The sequence below is a fragment of the Citrus sinensis genome, chromosome 2, assembly GCF_022201045.2.
Source record: "Citrus sinensis cultivar Valencia sweet orange chromosome 2, DVS_A1.0, whole genome shotgun sequence".
Taxonomy (NCBI): Eukaryota; Viridiplantae; Streptophyta; class Magnoliopsida; order Sapindales; family Rutaceae; genus Citrus; species Citrus sinensis.
In genome coordinates this window covers 18,711,185-18,738,935 of record NC_068557.1, presented here as the reverse complement: position 1 = coordinate 18,738,935, position 27,751 = coordinate 18,711,185, and the positions used below count along the sequence as shown (strand labels likewise).

The following is a 27,751-nucleotide window of genomic DNA, read 5'->3' as shown; positions in this document are numbered from 1 at the left end:
AATTAAATATTTAACAACTGTGGCTCAACATAATGACATTAATGTACAATTTTGTCCCTACATAAATTATAAAACTAAAAGATATTGTTTTATAGAATCATTGTCAATGAGATTTTTAAGTTATATTTACACCATTGTGAATCATTTTAATCACACAAATACCCTTAAAATTGGATCAATTTTTACAATTTTGATGCCAACTACAATAGTTTAAAATATAATCCATTAATACTAGCTAGGTGATTGCATTTTCCCGTGAAAAATCAATTTTAATTCAATCAAGTTCCATTGTTCATTAATTCATCAAGTTCATTTCATGGAAATAAAATCCCGTTAGGTTCAAAATCAATGACAAATACTCATGAAAATGTAAATGGAGGCATGATATTCAAGAACGAGTCATGCTATTGCAATAGTTGAGCTGTTACAAACAAAATGATCTTGATCTATCAGATCAATTCAAATGCATCACAAAGTCTAATTAAAAAAATATGTCTACGATCCAAATGCATCATATCCAAATCCATTATCAAATTAATATGATTTCTTACTCTTTGCGGCTGTAATTGTGATTCACTACTAGAAAAATGACTTACTATGACAGATTTTTTGTGATAGATAATAAAAACTTAGTTATTTATCAAGAATGTATGATAAACATTTGACAAAGTTTTTATCTATCACAACTACATGATACTTATGTGACAAACTAAATTTCTATCACAAGCTATAATAAAAAAATAATATATTTTATTTATTTTTGATTTATTTTTAATTTATTATTAAGTTGTTCACAAAAGTGACGTCTTTTCAACAAAACAGAATGACGTCAATTCATTAATTTATTACAACAATTGAAAGCTTTTAATTAAACTAAAATCAAAATAGAATTTGCGAAGAGGAAACTACGTCATTTATGAGCTAGACACTTAACTAAAATAATTTCCAAGTGTTCCACAACTTTAATAAATCACATTTCTCGCTGCAAGTGAGAAATCCAAAATAAAAACCCTAAGTCAAAATTTGAGGCTCTTCACTCACTAATAAAGAAGACGAAAATACACCCTTAATCCTTCAAAATCGTTGTTATTTGCCATGTAGAAGTTGATGTTCTCCTCCAAACCCTAAATCCTTTGCTATTGAGTAATCCTTCAAACTCGCCGATCGTTTTTTAAGAAACCTTCACTATCGCTCCTGTTGATGAAGGTAAATAAATTTCGTTCTTCTCTATTCTTTTGTTCCTCAATTGGATTTTTCATAGATTGAGTAATAATAAAGGGAAATTAACTCTCAATTAAATTACTAGGGCTTGGTTGGTTGTAATTTGGGGTTAATTGCAATGGTTTTGTACAATAATTCTTCCAATAAAATTTGATTTAACTTGTTGTGCATTTAGTACAGTAACTTTGGAAAACTTAGGCTCTTCTCTAAGAACTACTGACCCTCCTAAGACGCGTGACTTTCTTAAAAAAAAAAGAACTTTAAAGAACCTCTATTATCGTTATAGCTAACATGTGCCGTTGTTATTAAGTTCATTTCGATACTTGCTGTAAAGGGGGTTAGTTGTTCTATTCTCCCCTGTTTATTTTATACTCTATCATTTTTTTAATTTATGTTTTCTCTTGACAAAGCTTTGTTGAGGTTTATTAAAAAAACTTACATTATGAAATTCTTTTGTTAGTAATTATGGGTTTTTGTTACGTATGTGAAATTCTTCATCATTAATTTTGATTATTGAATTTTGCGATGACTTCTTTTCAGGGGTTAAAACTGTTAGAAAAACACTAGATCAGTTCAGAAAGGACCTATGTAGTCAGGCAAAGGTAGACAGCAAGCCACTGTGGTTTGGCTTCACGACTTTGGTGATAATGGTTCAAGGTAATAATGTTTTTACATTGGTTTGTTTTAGCATCGTCTTTGAAATATTTGATTGCATAAGTTTAAGATAGCTCATGACAACTATTTAATTATCTTTTTCCTATCACTCAAGTTATGTCCTGTCTAAGGGGGTCATTGATATTTATTGAATAGACGGTGACGATACCAGCATTGCACAATGGTAGAATACATCTCTATATCTTTTCTAATTTTATTTTTATGTTGGTTCTGATTTGTTACCAATTAAAATGCTAATGTTTGTTGTTTTGCTAAAAACAATAGGACTGACTGACAAAAACACAAAGCAACTTTACGTTTCAAGTTGACAATAATGTTTTTATTATTCATACTATTATGGATTGAATATTTGTTTACTATTAAGTTTCCTTCAAATTTTTAGATCTTTGACATGAAATTTATTTTTTCTCAACTTATATAGATGATGGATTTTATTATTTTCATTAGAAACTTATCCACTGTTTATGGTTCCAATTGTCCTTACTAAACCAATGACTACATTTAGAGGTTTTCCATTCATTGCCTATAAGAATAGTTGTTCATTCTATTTTCTTGTCTTGGTTTATTTTTAAAATCAAGATATATTTGTATTTTTCAGTTTATCGTAGTTTAACAAGAAAAAAAAATAAAAAATAAATTGTAAACAAACTTATTCTTGGCATTCTTTTAAATCCTTGGACAATGAGCATTCCTTTTAACATATTTGTTGAAAATCTTGCTTTAACAAAAATTCTTCTCTTTGAAACATTAAAGTAAAAATATCTCAAATGCTAATGTGATGTAATCCAGATGAGAATACTAGCCTGCGTCTTCTTTCTTTGAGTTGGATATGGTCAATGTTCACAAGCCTACAAGCATGGAATTAAGGTTGATAGAATGGGGAGATTCTGGTGATTCCAGAATTTTCTAATATTTCCTCTTTTGGATTTTTAGAACTTTTACCTTTCTTTTTATTAGTTTGATTTTGGTGGATTTTGTTTAATTATGTATGGAAAGTTGTTATGTTTTTAGATGTTTTGCATTAATTAATTTGTAGTCTTTGAAATATACTCAATTTGGTGCATAAAGAAATTCAAAATTGAAATCTATAGAAGGCTAGACTAAAAATTCTCTTTTCTTGTATTTGGCATTGCACTTGGTTCAATATTTCTCTTCAGCACGTATTTTGTTGCACAATAGTTTGTTTATACTTAAATCTTTTCTAATTCAACAACTCTTAATGAAGACCTAGTTAATTGTCACTGTTATATTGTTAGATTAAAATCTTATTGACTCCCTTATTAACCAATAGGAATAGGAGAATAATTAGATTAACAAATAGGAGATGCATGCATTGAATGAATATCCTTTTTCCTCTTAATACATCTTTAGGAACAAAAAAAAAAAGTTAATATAAACTGCATGCATTGAAGATGTCCCTTATTTTCCCTTACCTATTTCTCTTTTACAACTCGTGAGGCTTACTGCTTCATTATGTCAATTGTCAAATGTGATTTTTTTTTCCTCTGGGGCTATTTATCTCATTTTTCCTTTTGTATCAAAGCTGATTAAATCAATTACACACTGGTGAACTTTATTGTGAATTTGATTAATTGTATTTGGTCAACATGTTAATTTGTATTTTTTTGGTTAATCTATTTTTCAGATGATGTTGGTGGCTTTCGGGAATTTAATATCAGTGTTTTTTTATGGATTAATTGTTTTTCTAGTGATAAGCTGATGATTGGATATTGTAAAGGATTTATGAGATATGTTATACGATGAATTTTGATGATGCTATTTGTTGGAAGTTTAAAGTGATTGAAATTTTTAGTGTATGGTGCTCTTTGGTATTAGATAGTTTTATGAATTTGAATGTAATTTTATTTTGTGAATTCAAGTTTTAAAATATGGCTTTTGCTATTTCTATTTCAAAATTCCGGAATTTAAATAATGTTAATTACTATTAATATAATTTCAAAATTGAAAATAATAATTTTATTTTTTTAAACCTTAAATCTCTTGACAGAGAATGTGAATCATTAATATATGATAGATTTTGAAGAAACCCACCAAATTCAAAATAATTTAAATTACCCGCTAAAATTTTCAATTAATTCTCGAAAGCTTTGCAAAACGAACATCACTTGGTTCATGACATATGTGTGATGAATATACGCTGTCATAGGAACATGTGATAGATAAAATGTTGTCACAGATTCATGAGAGGGGCTACAATGACAGATGGAAACTCTGTCATAAGAGGGGTCGGATGACAGATATTCTCTGTCATGGTAGCCTTTTTTTTTTCTAGTACTGATTGTCTTTCAGATTGAGTCGCATTTAGTTACTTTGCTACCTGCACATTACCATACGACAAGAAGACAATAAAGTAAGTTATTATAGCTAACACAATAAATAATTTGAAATTTCAAGTTAACATAATGTAAAATAAAGAATATACCTGAGATGAACTTTTTGTAGGGTTCTTAGAAGACCTTTTGTTGTGCCCTACACCACTGCAGTTAGTGCACTTGAAAATTTGCTTATTCTTTTTTTTCCTAAGCAGTTCATTCGGTTCCTTCTTTCTTGCATGTTTTTTCAGCTTGTTAACTTGCACTAGCATTTCTGGTGGATTAATCTCAGGTCCTTGAACACTAGGCCATATTGCTTGATTTGGCAGGGGCTTTATAAACTCCGAATAAGTAATAATATAAGCTCGAACTGTTAGACGTGGATCTACATAATTAGCAGCACATTCACACTTCATTACAATACATGGCATTGCATGCTTACAAGGGATGCTACTAATTTGATATGCCCCGCAACCACATGTTCTTTTATCTAGATCAACTACAAAAGATTCATATGTGACATCGTCAATGACTTCAAAATCATAATCGTCAATCTCTAAAACCTTGCATGTCCTTCCTTCATCCCTATTCACATATAGTTTCTTTTTGACATCAAGGGGTAGTCTACCTTTCCATGTCCTAGCCTCTTTCATTATCTTATATAGTCTCCTCATTACTTTCCTTCTAATGTAATCCATGAGAGTAAGCACTGGACTACCCTTACGCTCTTTTAACCAACCATTCCATAACTTTGTTATATTGTTGGTCACATGATCAGACTTTGCAAGATGATCAGAAGCATGTCTGGCCCACTAAGTTTTGTTAATGTTTGCCAAATATGTGTATGCTTTAACTTTTTTCTTTCTTAATCTTTTCGATGTAGTTATTATATTCATTTTCTTATGTTGTTCTTGCTGCTGACCAAAACAGAGTTCTAAACACTTGTTTAGGCCATTTACTTCTCACATTTGCAAATAAATGCATAGCACAATATCTAACAATAGATCTAGGCTAGAACATTGCCAAACTAGCCAATAAGCCCTGTTTATCTGTCATAAAGGTAACAAAACTATCATATTTAATTTCAAGCCACTTCCTCAAAATGCTAAAGAACCATATTCAGGTCTCTGGACTCTTTGTTTTACAAATGCACACAACATAGGGAAAACACCACTATTTGCATTTAAAGAAATTGCTGACAATATAATTCTACCATAAGGCCCCTTCAAATAACACCCATCAATATAATAAACCACCTGCAACTCTTGATAAACTCATTCTTCAAAGTTAGAAAACTTGGCATAAACCTTTCGAACTTAACTCTGTTAGGTTTACCCTGATCAATACATTGTAGCCTGACAAGTACTCCTGGATTTATTTGTTTCAAGATTGGTTCATAGTTCCTTAGCAACTGATAAGACTCTGAATGACTTCCACTATTTATAATCTTGGCAATCTTTTTAGCTTTGTTAATCTTCTTAATACTACAGTGTAATCCATATTTCTATTCTCATCTCTTTATACATTGCTTTTGGGGGAATTGCAGGATTATTCTGCAATGAGATCTAAAAATAATTGGCAATCCAGTACATGGAAGCCTCTTTTGTCTTAGAGTTTCTATCACATTCATGCTTCTCATTGAGTTGTTGAATTCTAAAAATAGTTCCAAACTTTACCCTAGCTATATAAATGTACTATTTATATGAACTTCTTCTTCAGTCGCACCTATACATCTAGCCTTGAATCTCTTCTTTTCACTCTTAAGTTTAACAATATCAAATCCTTACTCAATTAGATAAATTTTTAACACTCCTTTAAACTCAACCACAGTGTTAAACTCATCTCCAATTAACAATACCAGCTTACCATCTCGACCAACCTTGCTTTTTTGTGTTTCTACAGATTTCATAACCAAACAAATTGTCATATCTTCATCTGATTCAATTACAAATCCTTCATCTCTATCATCATACTTATAATTGGACAAAACCTCATCATTCTCACCATCCCCAGTATCATTTTCACCTTAATCATCTAGATTTGCTCCATCTTCTTGAACATTATGCCTATCCTCTTCAATAAGCACATCATCATCATTGTCATTATTTGCCCAAAATGTTTCATCTTCTACAAATTCAACAACATCATCTTCTTCAACATATAATTGTGTTTAAATTGTTGATAATTCATTTTGACTTTTTTCCAGCTCACCTATTTGCATTAACTCATGGTTATTGGGTTCAAAGTGTTGTTATTATTGGTTGACAGGTTCATTTGGTGGAATTGGGTCCGGTGGTAGGCTTGGAAATTTTGGGGTCAGTTGGTGGGCTTACAAACTTTGGATTAGTGGTGAGTTTCTACTGTTGTGTAGTTTCAGTGGATTGCATATGAGAGGGACAAAACATCTGCAATCAATATTTCATACACACATCAAATGATCATCTTAACCAACAATCCAAAAAAAAACTAACATGGCATAAATTAATTCCATACATTTTTAAACCCAAAAGTAAACAATATTTTTAACCCACTCAATATACAATTCAAATCTCCTTCAAAATTAATAAGCAATAAATAATATAACAACCAGCAAATAAAATAAATGATTGGCTTTATGCACATTAATATTTTAAATTATTTTATATAAAAATAATTTTAAAGGAAAACAAAATTTGTCTACTTTAGAATCTTTTTATTTTCCTTTCACTTGGTCTTCTATTGCCACTGAATCCTAATATCAATACTTAACCCATTTTTCAATGTATGCACAAATCGATCAAAGCATGCAAAGTTAGTGGACAATATTGATCATGAACATTAAAAAAATGTACACATACACACAAAACAAAACCAAAAAACATTTGCCAAAGCCCCTGAAAACCCGCAACCCATTGACGAATTCTTAAGCCATGTGCTTGAAAATTATTGTATTATCATTTACTTAGTTGAAATCATCAAATAAGTAAAAGCAAATAAAGAGAAACTTTATTTTTTCTCACCTTTGCATTACTAGGCAAGTGTTTTGTAAACTTCAATAGGACGTTGGTGATTTTGAAATCCTCCTCCAAAACCATTGATAATTCATACTCTCTATATACTACTTTTAGTTTGATAAGGATTAAAAAAATAATCTAACAAAATTGGTTATTTTTTGTTATGTAGAAGTATGTTGAAGAGGACGATGAATGGTAAAATACGTTTTAATTGGCATAGTAGTGTATAAAATTTTGTTCAATTAAGTTTTGACATGTGGCATTGATTGGATACTTACATGTAATGTCTAATCAATATTTTTAAAATTATAAGTTAACTCAAAGTAAAAGTATTGAAATACCATTTTTCCATTTAAACTAATAATAAAAGTTAACAGAAGGGGTTTGGTGTCATTTATAAAAGATTTGGGGGTCCTCATGGCCATTTCCACAAATTATGGGGATGTAGCTGTCCTTTTTCCTTTATTAAAATGCACAATGTGAATGTCCATTTGTTCAAGCTAAAGGACATCTTCTCAAAATTTACAAAACTAGTTCACTTATCGAAATAAACTAAAACATTATTATTACCTCCAATAATGATAAGGATCCCAATTTAAGTCCCAACTAATGTGGCATTGTCACCTCAGCTATGTCATTAATATTTATTAGTTTAGGATTAATTATAATTTCACCTCTTTATTATATGAATTTTATTTTTTGCCTGCAATAAATCTCAACTTACGATATCCTTAATACTCCCACATAACCTAGCTGCAATTCAGACTTATTCAACAAATAGAACTCTAAGGTTTTTTTTTTTTAATTTCGTTTTAATGATTGAAATGGAAGAACCTGAAAGTATTTTTTTTAGGTAATTTTTTTTTGTTAACGTTATTCATGAATTTCTTAAAGATATGATTTGAAGTTATACACTTGTTAAGAGAACTAGCAAAATGTGTACCTGATAGTATTGATTTTTAGGTAATTTTTTTTGTTGACATTATTTATGAATTTCTTAAAGATATTATTTTAAGTTATATGCTTGTTAATGTATTTCAACTAGACAATCTAATTTCATTTGAATCAGGTTAATAGTGAGAACGAAATAGAAAAAGGGATAAATGTTGAAGAAGAAGTGGAAAAGCCCAAAATTGGAATGATCTATGATACCACTGCTGAGTTGTTTCAATTCTACAAATTGTATGGAAAACTGATGGGGTTTGAAATTATCAAAAGACCTTCACGAAAAGATGACGAATGGGTGTTGAAATTTATGAGTTTCAATTCTTCACGGAATGACAAGTTAAGATGTAAATAAAGGCATGCATTTAAATTGCATCCCACAACAAAAACAAATTGCAAGGTTAAAGTTAGTGCTTCTATGCTTCGTGATGAAAAGTGTAAAGCGAGCTCTATTGTTTATGAGCATAATCATGAGCTTAGCATACTAAACAAAGCTTGGTTTCTTAAAAAAAATAGAAGTATAAGGGCATATTGAAGAGAAAGCTGGAATTAGGAAAAATAAAAAGTTTTATTCTTTAGTTATTGAAGCAGAGGGATATGAGAATTTATCTTTTCAGATAAAGATACCAGAAACTATCTAAATAAAGAAAGATGCTTATGACTTGAAAAATGAGATCCTGCTGCAGTACAAGACTAGTTTTAAAAAATGCAGGCTGATAATCCAAACTTCTTTTACATTTGGTGAAACGAGCCACCTCGAATCCCTAGGGCGAGTCTATCTAATCTCATCAAAATTGGATTGACAATAATCTAATTAGTAAGAATTCTTCCAAAAATTCAGCAAAGTCTCCTTTATAAATATAACACTTCTAGCCTGCAAATATGTAAAACAAGCACTCCCTTAAATAATTCAATATACAACAAACTCCAATGATCAACACCCTCAACCAAAATACTGAGTTTTATCCAAGATATCTCCAGAGTATCAAAATTTATATTATAACTAATATTAACATACATTGGTTTATTCTTAATCTCAAAAGAATAATACAACAAAATTTTACAATCCAAAAAAAAAAAAGATGATTTGGATGTCCTAACAAAAATCATCTATATCTTATAACACTATCATGTGACCAAAATTCAAAATATTTACAGTCTTTGGGTCGATTTGGTGTACCTGCAATCTCTTGTTGGGGGGGGGGGATATAATAAAATGGGATATGTATAAAACTTAGTGAGCTCAGTGAGTGGATAATAATTTTGAAAATAAATTTTTACTTTTAAAAAAATAATTATATCATTTCTAAATAGGATTTCATCAAATCATATACGAGAAAACATTAATAAATCATTTAACATATAAATCAGATTACTAACCTTGAAGAGCATATATAATATCATATGTATTAACCATGGAAATCATATCACAATATCATATAAAATACACAAATATGAAATCATCACTAAACAAGTACCCAAGGAAATAATCTCGTCGTATCCGGACCTCAACGGATGGGCAATAACCTATTATGTAGGTATCGTCATGCCCCGGAGCTACACGGATAAATAAGGGAGTGTCATCTCACATCCCGTCATATATGTGTATGCATAATCTAGTCCCTAAAGGACAAAAGTGCCCAAACACACTGTCCAAAGCCTCTATGTGTGCTCAGATATGACCAAAGACGTGTATTTCATCTGTATCATATGTATCTGTGTCACTGTTATCATTATATCACATGTATATGCCTCTAAAAGGCAGAAGCGCCCAAACACACGGGCTAAAGCCTCTATGTGTGTTCAGATGGGCCCCAAAGGCCTCATCATAAATGTATCACTGTATCGGGAGAAGGGTATTATCCAATGATTTTGCAAACAACCTTTTATATACATATACATAAACGTATAATCATACTTTAAATCTCATTTCTTTTTCCATTTACATACTTTAAATCCACTTTATTTTTTAAAAACTATTGTCATGCATTTACTCAAAATCGATAATAAAATCATTAATCATACGCATTTTTAATAATAAATAACAACATGTAGATAATAATCCATTTCCCAGAAAATCATTAAATTGAAGTATTAAATACTTATTTATCAAATATGTTGTACTATATCGTAAAATCATAATATATTATGAAAATAGGTTTTGTATATTCCACTTACAGTGACGATGTTCAGATTCGGTTTTCGTCCACGTCCACGGACTGGTTCTTGCTCGCAGATCCTTCCCTATCAAGGAAACAACATAATTATTTTCAGTAAATCAGAGTTAGGACTAAATTTATTCGATAAACTCGAAATGAGCATCTATTAATAATGTACAACTCCAGTGTCAACAAAATTACCAAAATACCCTCACATCCATAAATTATTAAAATACTCTAAAATTGCAAATCACCGAATTATCCTCGGAATCATAATTACAATCAATCCTTGATTTTAAAAATTACTAAAATATATATAGGGTCAACAATTACAAAATTGCCTCAAAATATGAAATTACCGTATTATCATTGACAGTCAACGGTGACCGAAATTCAAGCGGCAGTGACCGAAAAGCTTGGATTAGACACTTCTGGCCAAACTGAATTCAATGGTATCGACAGTGAGCTCCCACGCGTGGCGCCGGCATCGAAATTTAGCTCAACAATCGTAAATCTCTCAATGGCTGATGGACAGCAAATCAGCTCCCCCAGTGGCTGTGGATGGTTTGAAATTGAAGAAGGGGTTGTGGGAAACAAAACTTAGCAGGTGGTGTCACCCAAAACTGGCAAAAATCGTGGCGAAGCAAGTTGGAAAAGTCGTGGGTTTTCAAGCTTTGATTGCTGTCGTTTTAGTTGTTCTTCGGCGGCGATGATGGCTAGGATATGATGGCCGATCTTCAAGCTTCTGATCAATACCTTATTCGGCCAGTCACGTGGCCAGAATTGTGAAATACGATTGGGTCAGTTCTTGGGTTTGGGTCGAGTTTTCTGGGTCGGTTGATAGCTTTCTCTCTCTCTTTCACTTGTGAACCCCTTCAAAAGTTTGCTAAGCTTCCTTTTTTTATTTTATTTTATTTTATTTTATTTTTAACCACCTTTTTTTCACGTATGTTACACTTGGGTATAAATAAAGATTGTTGTTTGTTTAAGAAATATACTTTGAATTGATGTAAGGAGTAAGGCTACAAATAAAGAGTTTGGTAATGTTATCATATTTGACTTGATATATTTAACAAACAAGTATGATATGTCATTTTGTGCCTTTGTTGGGGTTAATCATCATGGTCAGTCAACTTTATTAAAATGAGTTTTAATTTCTAGAGAGATGTTGAGACATATGTATGGCTTTTTAAATCTTGGTTCGCATGTATGGATGATAAGGCTCCAAATGCCATGATCATCGATCAAGATCCAAAAGGGAATTGAAATCATTTTTCCTAATGCACGATATAGGTAGTGCTTGTGACATATAATGAAAAAGTTGCCCGAAAAGTTAAAAGGTTATCAATAAAATGAATCAATTAAGGTTAATTTGCAAAATTTTGTGTATAATTCGACTGTACATTCAGAAGACTATGGATGTTGGTTTACTGTTTGAGCGAGATGATACACTTGGTCAAGGTGTGATTGGGTATGTCGATTCTAATTATGCTGGTGATTTCGACAAACGACGGTCAATCACCGGATATGTATTTACTTTTGTTAGAGGGTCAATCAGTTGGAAATTTACACTATAGTCTACAGTTGCATTGTTGACCACAGAGTCTGAGTACATGTCAATTGCAGAGGCTGTTAAAGAGGTTATTTGGTTATAAGGCTTACTTGAAAACTTAGGATTGGTACAGAAGCACATAAATGTGTATTGCAACAATCAAAGTACTATTCATTTAACAAAGAACCAAGTTTATCATGCACATACAAAGTATATCGACGCACGATTTCACTTTTGTGCAGGAAATTTGTTGATGAAAGGAATATTCTTCTTTAGAAAATCAAGACTGCAAAGAGATCCTGCAGATATGTTGACTAAGGTGGTGACAGTGATCAAGTTTCAGCATTGTCTAAAATTGATTAATATCCCGCAAGTTTTAAATAATGAGAAAAGCAGAGATTGGAGGATGATTTGATATATGGGGGAGTTTAGTATTCAGCTCATATTTGGATAAATTTTTGTCAAGGTGAAAAATTGTTGAAAAGTCAGCATCGAATCCAACTTTTGTTGAGCACATGGATAGCAACGTTTGACTGCAATTGCATGTGCTAGCATGAAATTTCTTACTCTTCACAAAGTGAGCACAAAAGCCATTAAAAATGAAAAATGGCCAAGATTTTTTTTCATGCATTCATATTATAAGCTTTGCCTATAAATAGAGAAGCAGAATGCATTTGTAACCCATCCAAAATTTGTGAGATCTAAGCTCATTCCAAGTGAGTTTTAAAAGAGGATTTCCTTAAGTGCTAAGGGGATCCATTTGGGTGTATTGGGGTTGTGGGTTTCGAGAGTTTTTCCAATTTTGTAAATTCCTATTATTAGTAAAATTATCTTCCAGTCTTTATTCGTAGACGTAGGCTTTACGCCAAACCACATAAATTATTGTGTCCTATTTTCTTTACATTTATTTGTCACATTTATATTTCTTCAAAAGTCGCAGTCACCATAGTATTAGTAATTACCCAACCACACGTTTTTGCAACATCATATGATAAGGTTGAAAAAAAAAACCAAGTAGACTTTAGCTCTTTTAATTATCGGATCCCTTGTATTACTCAATATGCCTTTGAGAAACAATTTCAAGATGCATGTACATCTGTAAAGTTTGAAGAATTTCAGTGAGAGCTAGAAGTTAAAATCTACTATGAATTATCCTATGATAAAGATAATGTTTCAAATTCAGATTTTATAGTAAATGAAGATGTTATAGTTGAAGGGAACCATCATCGTGTCTCTTTTACAGTTTACATTAATGATGCTATTGGTGAAGTTAAATGTAATTGTCGATTATTTGAGTTTAAAGGAATATTATGTTGGCATATACTTGTTGTGCTTATTCACAAAAGAATTTTCTATGTTCCTACACGATATATTTTAAGGCGATGAAGGAAGGATATTAAATGATGTCACACTAAGGTGAAGGTAAGTTACAATAACTAAAGCACTAATGGTGCGTTTACTTCATGGGAATGAGAATGAGGTGGAATGAGAATGGGCTGGGAATGAGAATGAGGAATGGAAATAAGATTTCAATGTTTACTTGGCAAAAATAAATAGGAATGAGAATGTGCTGGAATGCCATTGATGTATTTACTTAGCAAAATAAATGAGAATGAGGAATGAGATTGAGAATCAATTTACCAAAATACCCATAGTATTAATAATTAATAAAAATAATTAATTTATCATTATTAACAATATTATCATTATTGTTTTTGTTGTCATTATTATTATTATTATTATTAAAAATAATATTAACAATAATTAATAATAACTAAAATAATAAAGTTAATAAAATTTAATAATAATAATAATATTATTATTAAAATTTATTAACTTTATTATTTTTGTTATTATTAATTATTGTTAATATTATTTTTATTAATATTATCATTATTAACATTTATTATTATTAATTTTATTATTATTATTAAAATTTATTAACTTTATTATTTTAGTTATTATTAATTATTGTTATTATTATTTTTATTAATATTATCATTATTAAAATTTATTATTATTAAATTTTATTAACTTTATTATTTTAGTTATTATTAATTACTGTTAATATTATTTTTATTAATATTATCATTATTAACATTTATTATTATTATTATTAAAATTAAATTTTATTAACTTTATTATTTTAGTTATTATTAATTATTGTTATTATTATTTTTAATAATAATAATAATAATAAATGTTAATAATGATAATATTAATAAAAATAATAACAATAATTAATAATAACTAAAACAATAAAGTTAATAAAATTTAATAATAATAATAAATTTAATAATAGTAATAATAACAACAATAAGGATAATATTGTTAATAATGATAACTTAATTATTTTTATCATTATTTTTATTGTTAATAATGATAATATTAATGAAAATAATAATAATAATAATTAATAATAACTAAAATAATAAAGTTAATAAAATTTAACTATTATTATTATTATTATTATTAATGACATTTAAAATAATAAAATTATTTGTGATTTGAATAAGGGTAATTTAGGAAATATGAAAAAATTAGAAGGATAGAAAAGTAAATTTATGTTTCATTCTCATTCCTACATTTTCATTCACAACCCCCTATGGGAATGAGATTTTTATTTCTTATTCCCAAATTGTGTGGGACCCACACATTTTATTCTCATTCCCAAATTATATTTTGCCAAGTAAACATAGGTTTTATTCACATTCCCCAAACCCACAAGTAAACACATCATAAACCTAAAGGTCTTAGAGTTGATAAGATGAGTAGTTCATTTTATAAAGTAATAGATTTGGCTGCTGATAGTGAGGATAAATGCAATATGGTGTTGGAGGTAATGAATAATCTAAAAAAGAAACTAACGTCTAAGATAAATATTGGTGGAAAAGCTTTTGTAACAATAATTTGATTGATGACAATATATAAGGAAAAGATCTTAATAATATTTCAAATGAGAATTCTAAAATTCTTACTCCACTAGTTGTTAAATTTAAAGGTAGACCCACATTTAAATGGAAGCAATCAAAAGTTGAGCAAGTGATTTGAAAAAAAAAATGAAGAAGAAAGTGAAGATAAGAATTAAACTAATCAAAGAAGCTTGTAGAAGATTCTTATATGCTTGCATGTATAAATCTTTGATAATTAATATTCTTTTTCATCAAGGATGTTAAAAAAAGTAAAAGCAATTATGTTGCTGGCATTGACATCCAATCTCCTTCTAACCATGAAGTTCAAATTTTTTGGACACAAGAAAGCACTATTGTGCAAGTATTGTTATTACTTGGCAGTTTTCAATAACAAAAGTTAAACATGTTGTGTTAATTACTGTACTAATTATGAATTCCATTATTTTTTTATTGTCATTTTCATCTATTACTTGTTTTATTTATGTTTTAATAGTGATTATCTATAATTATAATGAATTCTGTATAGAATCCTGGGATCCCTCTTGGTATAGATGGAGATGTACTTGCAAATGCATTATATGGAGGAGTAGATAATATGATTCATTCAAAATTTACTTATGGAAATCATATTTAGGTCATTTATCCCCCACCACCTTTTTTTTCAATTATTTAATTTAATAATTATGGCATAAAATATATAATTGTAACTGTTTTGTTAAAATTGCATTTTGTACAGGACAACACCAAATTTCAAAGAGATGGCAAAAATATACAGTGTCAATGAACAAAAGCTAAGTTTGCGAATGATTTGGTGAAGAAGAGCTTGGTTTCTGGAAAATTCATGTCATTAAACAATATGGTTATTTTGTATTTAAGATAAAATTTGTGTTAATTTGGGTTTTCCTTCTTTTTGGTCTCCGTTTATTAACTCATCTTGAAATTTATTTTCAAATAATGTGACTAAATGGAAAAAATTTTCTTAAAAAAATATTTCTCATCCTATGCAATTGATTTTTTATAACTTTGATAAACTACCTCAAAACATCTCTCCGCTTATGGATTTGTTTTGAAGTTACAACTTCTATTAGCAGCATCTGCATGGCAACTTATATATTGTGCATAAAAATATCAATCAATTTAGGATTTAAGCTTAACTTTCTAGATTTTGTATATAATTGTGACAATAGTTGCACAAGAAGATGTAGTTCATCTATAATAAAGAATCATTACATCTCTTGCCTATAAATAATGAATAAAACATAATTTGCAAAATGTATAGCCAACAAATATTAAGTAATAAAAAAATGAATTAAATCCCAAGAGTACGTAGGAAATACAGGACTTGGTGTTAAAAGTTGATAACTAAACACCTTCAACACAATTACAATGAAGACATTAATATGCTAGATCCAGTGAAATAACATCAAAAGTAGCATAGGCCAAATCTTAAAATAATTTCTCATGACAACAATTGACTAGAAGCATTACATCCAAATAATGTTGGCATTTTTCAATCATAAGGAAAACTTGTACTTCTCCAGTGCCTGCAAAAATTACCGAACTTGAATATTGTATGATAGTGATGAATGATAAAAAAAAAAAATGCTAAAGCAAGATAATGCACATCAAGAGGTGCAATCCTAGCTTCAAAGTCTTTATAACCGCTTTATTATGCACAATTGTAGAATCTTATTTAATAAATAGAAACAAGAGGCTATGCAAAAGGCAATTGAAATTATTTTTCCTAATGCACAATTCTAACTTTAAATTCTAATGCATAATCAAGAAGTACAATTCTAGATTTTGAGGGAAAACAAGTGAAGAATATAATTCAATCACAATGGAAGAAACTAAAAGTTGCAACCATAACCACCATTTATATTGAAAGATGAAATGAGAAACGATTTCTTTTTCATCCTATAAATTATCGTTTCAGCTTAGTTTGTCAGCAACCAATGGACCATGTTATCAAATGATAAAAGTTATTTTATTAGCAACATAATTAAACTGAATTAGGATACATTTTTCACTTTCAAAAGTTCAGAGAAGTAAAAAGCCCAAAACAAATAATATGAAATATTTCAGCAACACCTTGAATCTTAACCAAAAATATTTAATTATTTGTTATCAAAAACATGAATTTAAGGTCTGAAAATAAAATCTGAAATAAAAATACATGCATAAATTAGAATGATAAAAGAATTAAGCAGTACCTAAAGTGGTAGTTTAAGAATCAACCTAACAGAAATTTCAACACCCTTTCATCATCTTTATGTGAGGTTCTTTTGATAACTTCAAGCCCCACCAGTTTTCCATACAATTTATAGAACTGAAACAACCTATAAAACATATCGAAGATTATACATTAGCAAGCATCATAAATTAAAAAAAAAAAATCTTAGAATTTTATTTGTTGAATAAGTTTGGATTGCGGCTAGATTTTGTGGGAATATTAGGGATATTGTAAACTAAGATTTGTTGGAGGTGAAAATAAAATTCTTATAATAGAAAGGTAAATTCATGTAATAGAGGGGTAAAATTATAATTAATCTAAAATTAATAAATATTAATGACATAGTTGATGTAGCAATACTACATCAGTTGAGACTTAATTTGAGATCTAAATAGTGGGATCCTTGTCGTTACTATTTTTACCTCACTAATTTTTACTTTTTTAGTCCTTGAATCAAATAAATATAATATAAAACTAAAAAAATTAAAAATTAAAAATTAAAAAATAAGAGAACAATAAACCGATCCCATCCAAAACGACGACGTGTCGTTTCAAACTGGTACTCCGTTATATGTAAGAAGTCAAGGACAATGTTCTTGGAAGATCCCCTTTTCACTCTTTCACTCACTTACCCCATCAGAAATCACATCAGAGATTAAAATTAAAAATGGGAGCTTTTGTAAAGTTAATAGATGCAATACTGTTTGTATTCTTCGTCGCAATCGCGTTGGCAGTGCCGTTGATCGACGCCCAGGCCTGCCTCCCCGTCAATTTCTACCCACCGTTCCTCGTCGATCTAAAGACATGGTACACCGATGAATACGGCGATTATTTATTCACCGAGAAGCCACATTTCTTCGTCGGCATCATGTGGCTCCAGCTCCTCTTTCAGTGGCCACTCGCCCTCGTCAACATCTTCGCAATTCTTACATCTAAGTCCTGGCTTAACACCACCTGCTTAATCTACGGTTCCTCTGTGCTCACCTCCATGGTAAACAAACAATATCTTCTGGTTTTTCTTCGATTTTCTTGAAAGGATTAGGGGTAAGTTTGTAATTTTTTGTGCATCGTGCGCAGGCGGCTGTGTTGGCGGAGCTGATGGGATCGGGAAAGGCGAAGGATGAGCTGATTACGATTTATTGTCCGTTCATGGGCCTCGCTGTTTTGGCCTTTTTGCGTGGCCTCGTGGGTCAATCTTCTAAGACGACGTCGTTTAACATCGGCAAGAGACCTGCTTTGGCTAGAAAGAAGAAGGCTTGATTTATTACTTTATGATTTCATGAATTACTGCTTCGATGGTTTTACCACAATTTTGCTTGATTTATTTTGCTGTTTATGCTTCCACTTCCATAGCAACAACTTTGATGATTTTTTTTTTTAACTCCTAATTTTGTTGTTTTACGTGAATTAACATTTTGTTGTCATTCTTTTGATTGGGTTGAAATTAATGATCTTTGTTAATAATTGAACTCAATTTTAGTGTTAATTATTGCTTTGTAATTCTTCAACAGTAAACCGAAGCCATTAGCTGACGAATTCAAATGTGTGAACTGGTCTCATGAATGAGTGAATTATGGCATTGACGTGAGGCATACTCGTAATTAGGCAAACAAGACGACATTGGAGTCCCTAATAAAATGTTGATTCAGTGTAAAAATGTATTTGCAGTTGTGTCTTGTGTAATTAATTAAGCTCGATACTGTGTTCGAATAATCAAGCCGAAGTCCCGAGTCTGCTTCGGAATCTCTATCATCCATATGCTCTATCAAAAACAATGAAAAACATAAAAGAAAAACAAGATCGAGAATCAATCTACGGTTGAAATATCTTTTAATAGAAGTTATACGATCCCAAATCCAAAAACCAATGTGGATAAACTAGTGAGGAGAATGCAATGCTCATAACTCAACTCATGCTTGCATTTACTAGAAATGGTAGGATACAATCACCTCTTAGGACCTAACATCCTCGTGAAGATCATAGAAATGAATTAAAATCTTTCAATAGATAGGGCCACGAGCTAGCTCTGATATACATTATACGTAACGATACCAGCTTAACACCAAGCAGACGTGTTATGCTCGATTTGTTACGCATGAAACCTCCTTTCATTCAATTAATTGAATGAGACACTTTCATGAATGAATCACCAAGATTCTCTAAACTGAATATTGACATAAACGGAACAAAATAATAATAAAAAAGGGGGTTATGGAAATATAAATATTACTGGTGAAATTGAAATGATTATAAAGTTCAAACTTTAAAAGGTTCAATGCCTAAAAAGCACACGTCTTCTCCACAGGAGAGTTATTAACAGAATAGAAGAAACAAGCAACATAAAACTAGTTATTAGATGCCTACATGTTATAGATACTTCTCTTTCATGCATATGTTGATGCAAATAGTTGTAGGTATCATCACTACTTCAAATTCAACTCCAGTTGATCACGACACCTCCAGAAGCCGCTACCGCCTGATTGATCTCCTTAAAGGCCTCTGAAGTTACCGACGAAGTAGCTCTGATCAGCTGTTTGATGTTTAGTTCCTTAATGGACCTTGAATTTCTTAGCAAGAACTTCACTAGATCAATTTCACATATCTTTCCTGTAAAGCCCTCAAACTGAACGCATTCGAGATGATCAAGAATCGAACCATTATTTGTCCAAATTTCTCCACGAGATAGAGGGAAATAATTGGGCCGAAAGTCCTGAAAATGGAGCAAAAGCTTCAATTAATTAATCTGAAGGAAATGAAATGATCATATATTCCCCAAATGGACGGATGATTGGTAACGACATAAGGAACTTACAGGGGTATGCATTATGGCGCCAGTCGAAATAGAGAGAGTTGTAATATATGGTGAGCTAATAAGCAAGCATATTATAGCGGCAAGTTCAAAACGTTCCAAGCCTGTATTCAATGTTAAATGCTCCAATTGCCAAAATTGAAATAGCTGTCGTCCACATAATAGGCACTCAGTGGGGAAGATCTACAAAATTATCAGAAGAAGCTATTTGCTTAATTTTGTTAAACTTATACATTAAAAGCATGCATATAGGTAGTCATTTCATTACCTCAAGACATATAATTATTGTTAGTTGTTTTTGAGGTAACACTTGTTTTGCCCCTTCCTCTCCTTTAACTAAATGTTACTTGTATTATTTACTTACATTCATAAGTTGCGTATACCAACGCGCTTAACTACTTTCCATCAATTAGTAGTTATTCCGTATCTGTTTTAGTAGGGATAAAGTAATCATTAATATGTCAGTTCTCGCATAAATGAATATTGTCATTTTGGTACAACTCCAAAATAAAATTTTATTATTTAGAAAGCGTCTTTTGCCCCTTCCCCTCCTTTAGCTAAGTGTTACTTGTATTACTTACTTACATTTATAAGTTGCATATACCAACGCGCTTAACTACTTTTTACGCGCTTTCTAAAATAATAAAATCTTATTTTGGAGTTATACCAAAACGACAATATTCATTTATACGAGAACTGACATATCAATAATTACATGATCCCTACTATAACAGATACGGAATAACTATTGATCTATGGACAACAAACTTAATGCAAGCCTATGTAACTACTAATATATGGACAACAAACTTAATGCAAGCCTATGTCGTTTGATCGACCAATACATATGAATTTATTATATGATTGCAATTAGTTTGGATACTGAACTTTTGATACTAAAGTTTAAGTAGATCATAGATGATGAATCGCTACAAGTATAGCTGATGCAGAAGTTTATATCCTTCCGGATCTTTCAGTAAATCAAATGTTGAATAAATGTCCTAACCCCGATTCATCTGATTACAAACATTATTTCCCAAAAATGCAGATGAAGAGTGACACAATAACTGACGATTCAAAATCAAATGGAGAAAGAGTGCAAATTTTAACTTTCGTATGATCATCATTTGTCTTAATTTATGAATCATGTTAATAAATCAAAAATAAAATAAAGAAACCAGTAAATAAAAATAATTGTTTCAGAATAAAGATAATTCTTCTCACACATATAACACAAGATTAAGAGTAACTAAATCTATTTAAAGGAAGAAATTAAATGAGATAATAGTGATTTTCAAGGAAATTTTGAATTTACCTTTGAGAGAGCCCAAAAAAATATTGTTTCGATTTCTACAACATCAGCAACTCAAATATAAAACAATATATTTATGCATATAGTTTTATGTCAAATGAATTATATAAATAAATAAATATATACTGGCGCCTGGAAGGTGGAAAAATATATATATATATAGAGAGAGAGAGAGAGAGAGAGAGAGAGAGAGAGAGAGACCGAAAGAAAACAAATCAATTCGAAATAAAGAGTAAATAAAGAGAAAAGGAAATTAATATACCTTGAGGGCAGAAGTGGATACTTGAAGGATCCTAGCGTCAGAAAAGGGATTAAAGAGAGACTCAATATCGTCACCATTATAAGAATATCGAGTGTCCAGGCGATAATCCAAGACCACCACCTCAAGATCATCCATTCCTCTCATATCGAACGGCACCATCTTGCCTGCGTACTCAAAATACTGAAGCCTTGGAAGCCAAAGCTCGATCCCTAGACTGAGCGACTGACAGTGCCTCACAATCAACTTCCGAAGCCCCAAAGTCCTCAAAGTAATTTCAACCTTAAAGATTCTATAACACTCCACCAAGCTCAGAGTCTCCAGAAAGGGACAATTATGAGCTATGTTCTCCATCGCCGCCCAGGACAGCCGAACCCGAGTCAGGGCTAAGCTTGTTAGCTGGATGAAGTTGACGAAGTTGCATAATCCCAAACCACATGAATTTATATTCAAAACCCTAATGCACATTCCCTGTTCGTAGAAGAAATGTGGCAACACATACTGTGGATTGCGGAGCGTAGGCTGGGGTACCACGGGGTCACCATCTGAAAAGTCCAAGCTTAACTCCTGGACACTTTTTTCTAAAACAATTTCAATCCATTTATCTATGTTTTGACGGTAAATATTTGAGGAGTAATACAAACGAAAACTGAACTTTGTTAAGAACTCCGAGGCTAATCGACAGACAGCTCTGTCGACAAAATGGAAATATTTGAGTCTCCCGATCCTTTTCATGTACATGACCTGGGTCCGTCTGCCAATACTCAACCAGTATTGCCTGGAATCAGGCATCATGAAGCTGGCTTCATGAAGCTCGAATGAACGACAATGCAGCCACAGAGAGCGATCGTACCATTTCTTTTTCGACATGCAAAGGCGGTAAGCGTCGATAAACGGGAGGAAAGTTATGATCACGATGATTAGGTCGTCGTGAAAATCTGAGAGCGGATCTGTGTTGGTTGTCATGGCGAAAATTGTGAGAGGAGAGAATAGATGATGCGGAAATGGGAAAGCTTGTTTTTGTTTGTCAAGGGAACAGGGTGGTGGGTTTCATGGGTTTTTGTATTGAGTGGAGTGACACCAACTGCTTAACGTGACTGGTTGTAGGATGGAATTTACGTAAAACCCAGTAGGAATTCATGACACGTGGAAGTGATACTTCAGTGTGGACCCGGGTGACAAATTAGGTTAGACGTGTGGAAATCTCTGAGGCTCTTAATATGGCAGTAGCTTAAATAGTTCGTGTTGGATGTTGTTAATATAATAATTATGCTTGAGTGTTATAAGAGCTCCGTCGTTGGGCTCAGACAGAGACTAACCCACACGACATTTTGGCGCGTGCAGTGCACTTGGCTAACACTTAGCAGGCAAACAGTAGAAGAGCTTCTAGAGTCTTCTACCTCTTCTACTGGTTATAGGTTTCTCTAATCAAGACTGAAACTAATTGTTTTTCCAAATATTAGGCATCAGAAAAAAAAAATTGTGAATTTTCATCTCAATATCGTACATCTCAGTATAAAAGGAGAAAAAAAATGATTTAATTAATTTTCAAAATGATAATTTATAATCTTGAAAAAAAAATGGAAAATTGAGACACCAAATTCCAAAACCAAAAGCCGTTTCTGGTTTTTGTGATTCCTGCATAAAAAAAACAAACGGCATTTGGGTTTTGGAGGTTAGCGCTTTCAAATTTATCTTAAGCTTAACCAAACATGGAGCTATTGATTTCAGTTTCACGATTTAATTGTGGTTTGCTTCAATGATTTTTTTAAGTGAAAAGTTGTCCAATTATTGCTCTCTTAAAAAGTTGGCAAAAATAAGAAAACATTTTTAAAAAAATCTCTCTGGCCATTTCACAATATTGTTCATTATTACCACTAACTTCCATTACAGAAAAGGAAATTTATTAATCGCATTTTTTAACTTAAAAATTGACAATATTGTTCATTATTACCACTAACTTCCATTACAAAAAAGGAAATTTATTAATCGCTTTTATGAACTTAAAAATTGGTATTACACCAATTGTGGTAGGATTAATTTCATAATACCTTTATCATGAAATGATAATTTTTTGAATACTTCCCAAATTAATTTAAACCTCAAGTTACCCCTATTTTTATTAAGAAGTTTAAAAAATTTTCATCAACACATCCCATTTTTTCCCTTGTCTTTTAAACAAAATGATGTAAGTTAAGATTTACAATAGTTTAGAGATGATTTTAAAAAATTATGATTTCACAAGAGATAGTGTGGAAGCCATATAGAGACAAGTGGGACAGCTGCCCCCACAAGTCTTAAATTTTTGAGAAACTGATGTTTAATTTTCAACCAAAATTTTTGTTTATCTACAATAATATTTTCAATGATCTTTGTTAATCATTGAACTCAATTTTAGGGTTAATTATTGCTTTGTAATTTAGAATTTGTAATTCTTCAACCGCAAACGGAAGCCATTAGCTGACGAATTCAAATGTGTGAACCAGTCTTATGTATGAGTGAATTAGGACTTTGACATGAGGCATACTAGTAACTGGGCAAACAATATAACAGTAGAGTCCCTATTTAAAATGTTGATTCAGTGTAAAAATGTATTTGCATTGTGTCTTGTGTAATCAATTAAGCTCAATACTGAGTTCTAATAATCAAGCCGAAATCCCAAAGTCTGCTTCAGAATCTCTATCATCCATGCTTGTCAAAAAATTAAAAATGAAAAAAAGATCGAGAATCAATCTGCAGCTGAACTATCTTTTAACAAGAGTTATACGATCCCAAATCCAAAAACCAAATGTAGATAAACTAATTAGAAGAATGCAATGCTTATAAGTTATCTCATGCTTGCATTTACTAGAAATGGTAGGATACTATAAGTTATCTCCAAGGATCTAACATCCTAGTGACGGTCAATGGAAATCAATAAAAATCTAGTAATAGATAGGGCCATCTGCCGGATCCGATATACATGTTGTATGTAGCAATACGGCTAACACTAAATAGACGTGTTATGCTCGATTTCTTATATGGATATCCTCTTTCCATTCAATTAATTCAATGAGACAATTTGATGAATGAATCACCTGTATTCTCTAAAGTGAGTATTAACATGAATATGAAAAAAAAAAGAAGAAAAAAGAGGGTTATGGTATGGAAATGTAAAGATTACTGGTGAAATTGAAATCATTATAAAGTTCAAACTTTAAAAACTTCAAAGCCTAAAGAGCACAAGTCTTCTCCACAGAAGAGAGTTATTAACAGAACAAAAGAAGCCAGCAACACAAAACTAGTTATTAGATGCCTACATGCTATAAATATTTCTATATCATATATGTCTTGACGCAAATAGCAGTAGGTATCATCACTACTTCAAATTCAACTCCAATTGATCACGACAGCTTCAGAAGCCACCGCCGCCTTATTGATCTCCTTAAAGGCCTCTGAAGTTACCGATGAAGTAGCTCTGACCAGCTGTTTGATGTTCAGTTCCTTAATGGACCTTGAATTTCTCAGCATGAACTTCACAAGATCAGTTTCACATGTCTTTCCCGTAAAGCCCTCAATCTGAACGCATTCGAGATGATCAAGAATCCAACCATCAGTAGTCCAAATTTCTCCAGGAGACAGAGGGAAGTAATTGGGCCGAAAGTCCTGAAAATGGAGCAAAAGCTTTAATTAATTAAGCTAAATGAAATGATCATATATTCCCAAAATGGACGGATGCTTGGTAATGATATAAGGAACTTACAGGGGTATGCATTATGGCGCCAGTCGAAATAGAGAGAGTTGTAATATATGGTGAGCAAATAAGCAAGCATATTATAGAAGCAAGTTCAAAATGTTCCAAGCCTGTCTTCAATGTCAAATGCTCCAATTGGCAAAATTTAAATAGCGGTTGCCCAAAAAATAGGTACTCAGTGGGGAAGATCTACAAAACAATCATAAGAGGAAGCTATTTGCTTAATTTTGTTAACACTATGCATTAAAACATGCATATATGCAGTCTTTCATGAAGTCAAGACATACGATTATTTTTAGTTGTTTTTGAGGTAAGGTTTGTTACGCCCCTTCACCTCCTTCAGCTAAGTGTTGCTTGTATTATTTACTTATATTCAAAGGTAGCATGTACCATTGCATTTAACTATTTTTCATATGAAGCTTTCATACGCGCTTCATAGAGCAATGATCACACGTAAAATCTTATTTTGGAGTTATACCAAAACGACAAAATTCATTTATGCGAGAGCTGACATATCAATGATTATATGATTCCTTCTACAACAGATGCAGAATAACTCCCAATACGTGGATAACGAACTTAATGCAAGCCTACGTTGTTTGATCGATCAATGCATATGAATGTATTATATTATTGCAATTAGCTTGGATAATTAATTTTTGATATTAAATTGAATTAGATCATATATGATGAAGCGCTACAAGCAAAGCTGAAGCAGAAGTTTATATCCTTCCAAATCTTTTAGTATATGTTGAATATAAGTCCTAACCCAAATTAATCTGATTACAAACATTATTTTCCAAAAATGCAGATGAAGAGTGACAAAATAGATGAGGTTTCAGAATCAAAGGGAGAAAGTATTTAACTTTGTATGATCATTATTTGTCTTAATCTATAAATCTCATAAATCTCCATGGTCACTTAAATGTCAATATATCAAAAATAAAAACAAAGAAACCAGTAAATAAAAATAATTAAAATAAAGATAACTCTTCTAACACATATAACACCAGATTGAAAGTAACTAAATCTATTTAAAGGAAGAAAGGAAATAAGATAACAGTGATTTTCAAGGAAATTTTAAATTTACCTTTGAGAGAGCCCAAATACATACTGTTTGGATTTCTACAACATCAGCAACTCAAATATAAAACAACATATTTATCTATATAGTTTTATTTCAAATGAATTATATAAATAAATAAATATATGCCGGCGCCAACAATAATTTTTTGTGTGAATATGAGACTTCACACTGGTGTTAAGTACTTTTATATTGGCATGAAATAATATTCGAATAGTTTACAACATTATAAAGGCATTAAATTGAGCTAGTGTGAAATCTCAAATTCTTTAAAATGCGGGCGCCTGAAGATGTAGAAAATAAATCAATTCGAATTAAAGAGTTAATAGAAAGGAAAGGAAATTAATCAACCTTGAGAGCAGAAGTGGATACTTGAAGGATCCTAGCGTCAGCAAAGGGATTAAAGAGAGACTTAATATCCTCACTATTATAAGAATATCGAGTGTCAAGGCGATAATCCAAGACCACCTCCTCAAGATCATCCATTCCTCTCATATTGAACGGCACCATCTTGCCTGCGTACTCAAAATACTGAAGCCTTGGAAGCCAAAGCTCGATCCCTAGACTGAGCGACTGGCAGTGCCTCACAATCAACTTCCGAAGCCCCAAAGTCCTCAAGGTAATTTCAACCTTAACGATTCTATAACACTCCACCAAACTCAGAGTCTCCAGCAAGGGACAATTATGAGCTATGTTCTCAATCTCCGCCCAGAAAAGCCGAACCCGAGTTAGGGCTAAGCTTGTTAACTGGATGAAGTTGACGAAGTTGCATAATCCCAAACCACATGAATTTATATTCAAAACCCTAACAGACATTCCCTGTTGGTAGAAAAAATGTGGCAAAACATACTGTGGGTTGCGGAGCATGGGCTGGGGTTCCACGGGATCACCATCTGAAAAATCCAAGCTTAACTCCTGGACACTTTTTTTTAAAACAATTTCGATCCATTTATCTATGTTTTGATGGTAACTATTTGATGAGTAATACAAGCGAAAACTGAACTTTATTAAGAACTCAGAGGCTAATCGACGAACAGCTCGGTTGACAAAATGGAAATATTTGAGTCTCCCGATCCTTTTCATGTACATGACCTTGGTCCTTCTGCCAATACTGAACCAGTATTGCCTGGAATCAGGTAACATGAAGCTGGCTTCATGAAGCTCGAATGAACGACAATGCAGCCACAGAGAGCGATCGTACCATTTCTTTTTCGACATGCAAAGGCGGTAAGCGTCGATAAACGGCAGGAAAGTTATGATGATGATGATTAGGTCGTCGTGAAAATCTGAGAGCGGATCTGTGTTGGTTGTCATGGCGAAAATTGTGAGAGGAGAGAATAGAATTTGCGGAAATGGGAAAGCTTGTTTTTGTTTGTCAAGGGAAGAGGGTGGTGGGTTTCATGGGTTTTTGTATTGTGTGGAGTGGCACCAACTACTTAACGTGACAAGTTGTAGGATGGAGTTTACGTCAACCCTAGTGGGAATTCATGACACGTGGAAAAAACAGTAGGTGATGGTACTGTTTGGACAC

General features: G+C 31.7%; 3 protein-coding genes and 1 long non-coding RNA gene across 5 annotated transcripts; 2 read left to right on the top strand and 2 right to left on the bottom strand.

Annotated features, from left to right (window-relative positions):
* The first annotated feature begins 939 nt into the window (after window positions 1-939).
* LOC102612531 (uncharacterized) lies at window positions 940-8,577 on the top strand. Of its 2 annotated transcripts, XR_008052610.1 has the most exons (4): window positions 940-1,206; window positions 1,762-1,878; window positions 6,498-6,578; window positions 8,292-8,577. It is a non-coding gene; the product is annotated as an uncharacterized LOC102612531 (long non-coding RNA). The 2 variants fall into 2 exon arrangements; XR_001507232.3 differs by lacking the exons at window positions 6,498-6,578; window positions 8,292-8,577 and adding an exon at window positions 3,542-3,670 and having other exon boundaries at window positions 944-1,206.
* An 8,978-nt stretch (window positions 8,578-17,555) lies between these two features.
* LOC102612719 (hypothetical protein) lies at window positions 17,556-18,775 on the top strand. The gene is made up of 2 exons (XM_006469631.4): window positions 17,556-18,014; window positions 18,101-18,775. Exons 1-2 carry the CDS (start codon window positions 17,691-17,693, stop codon window positions 18,281-18,283), a joined length of 507 nt encoding a protein of 168 aa, XP_006469694.1. The 5' UTR covers window positions 17,556-17,690; the 3' UTR covers window positions 18,284-18,775.
* A 682-nt stretch (window positions 18,776-19,457) lies between these two features.
* On the bottom strand, window positions 19,458-22,369 carry LOC102615095 (F-box protein At3g62230-like). Its single transcript, XM_025094995.2, has 2 exons — window positions 21,407-22,369; window positions 19,458-19,733 (listed from the first exon to the last, which is right to left on the bottom strand). Exons 1-2 carry the CDS (start codon window positions 22,367-22,369, stop codon window positions 19,458-19,460), a joined length of 1,239 nt encoding a protein of 412 aa, XP_024950763.2.
* A 2,403-nt stretch (window positions 22,370-24,772) lies between these two features.
* Window positions 24,773-27,534, bottom strand: LOC102615373 (putative F-box protein At3g29830). Its single transcript, XM_052434939.1, has 2 exons — window positions 26,572-27,534; window positions 24,773-25,048 (listed from the first exon to the last, which is right to left on the bottom strand). The coding sequence occupies exons 1-2, from the start codon at window positions 27,532-27,534 to the stop codon at window positions 24,773-24,775; spliced, it is 1,239 nt and encodes a 412-aa protein (XP_052290899.1).
* Between the last annotated feature and the right edge of the window lie 217 nt (window positions 27,535-27,751).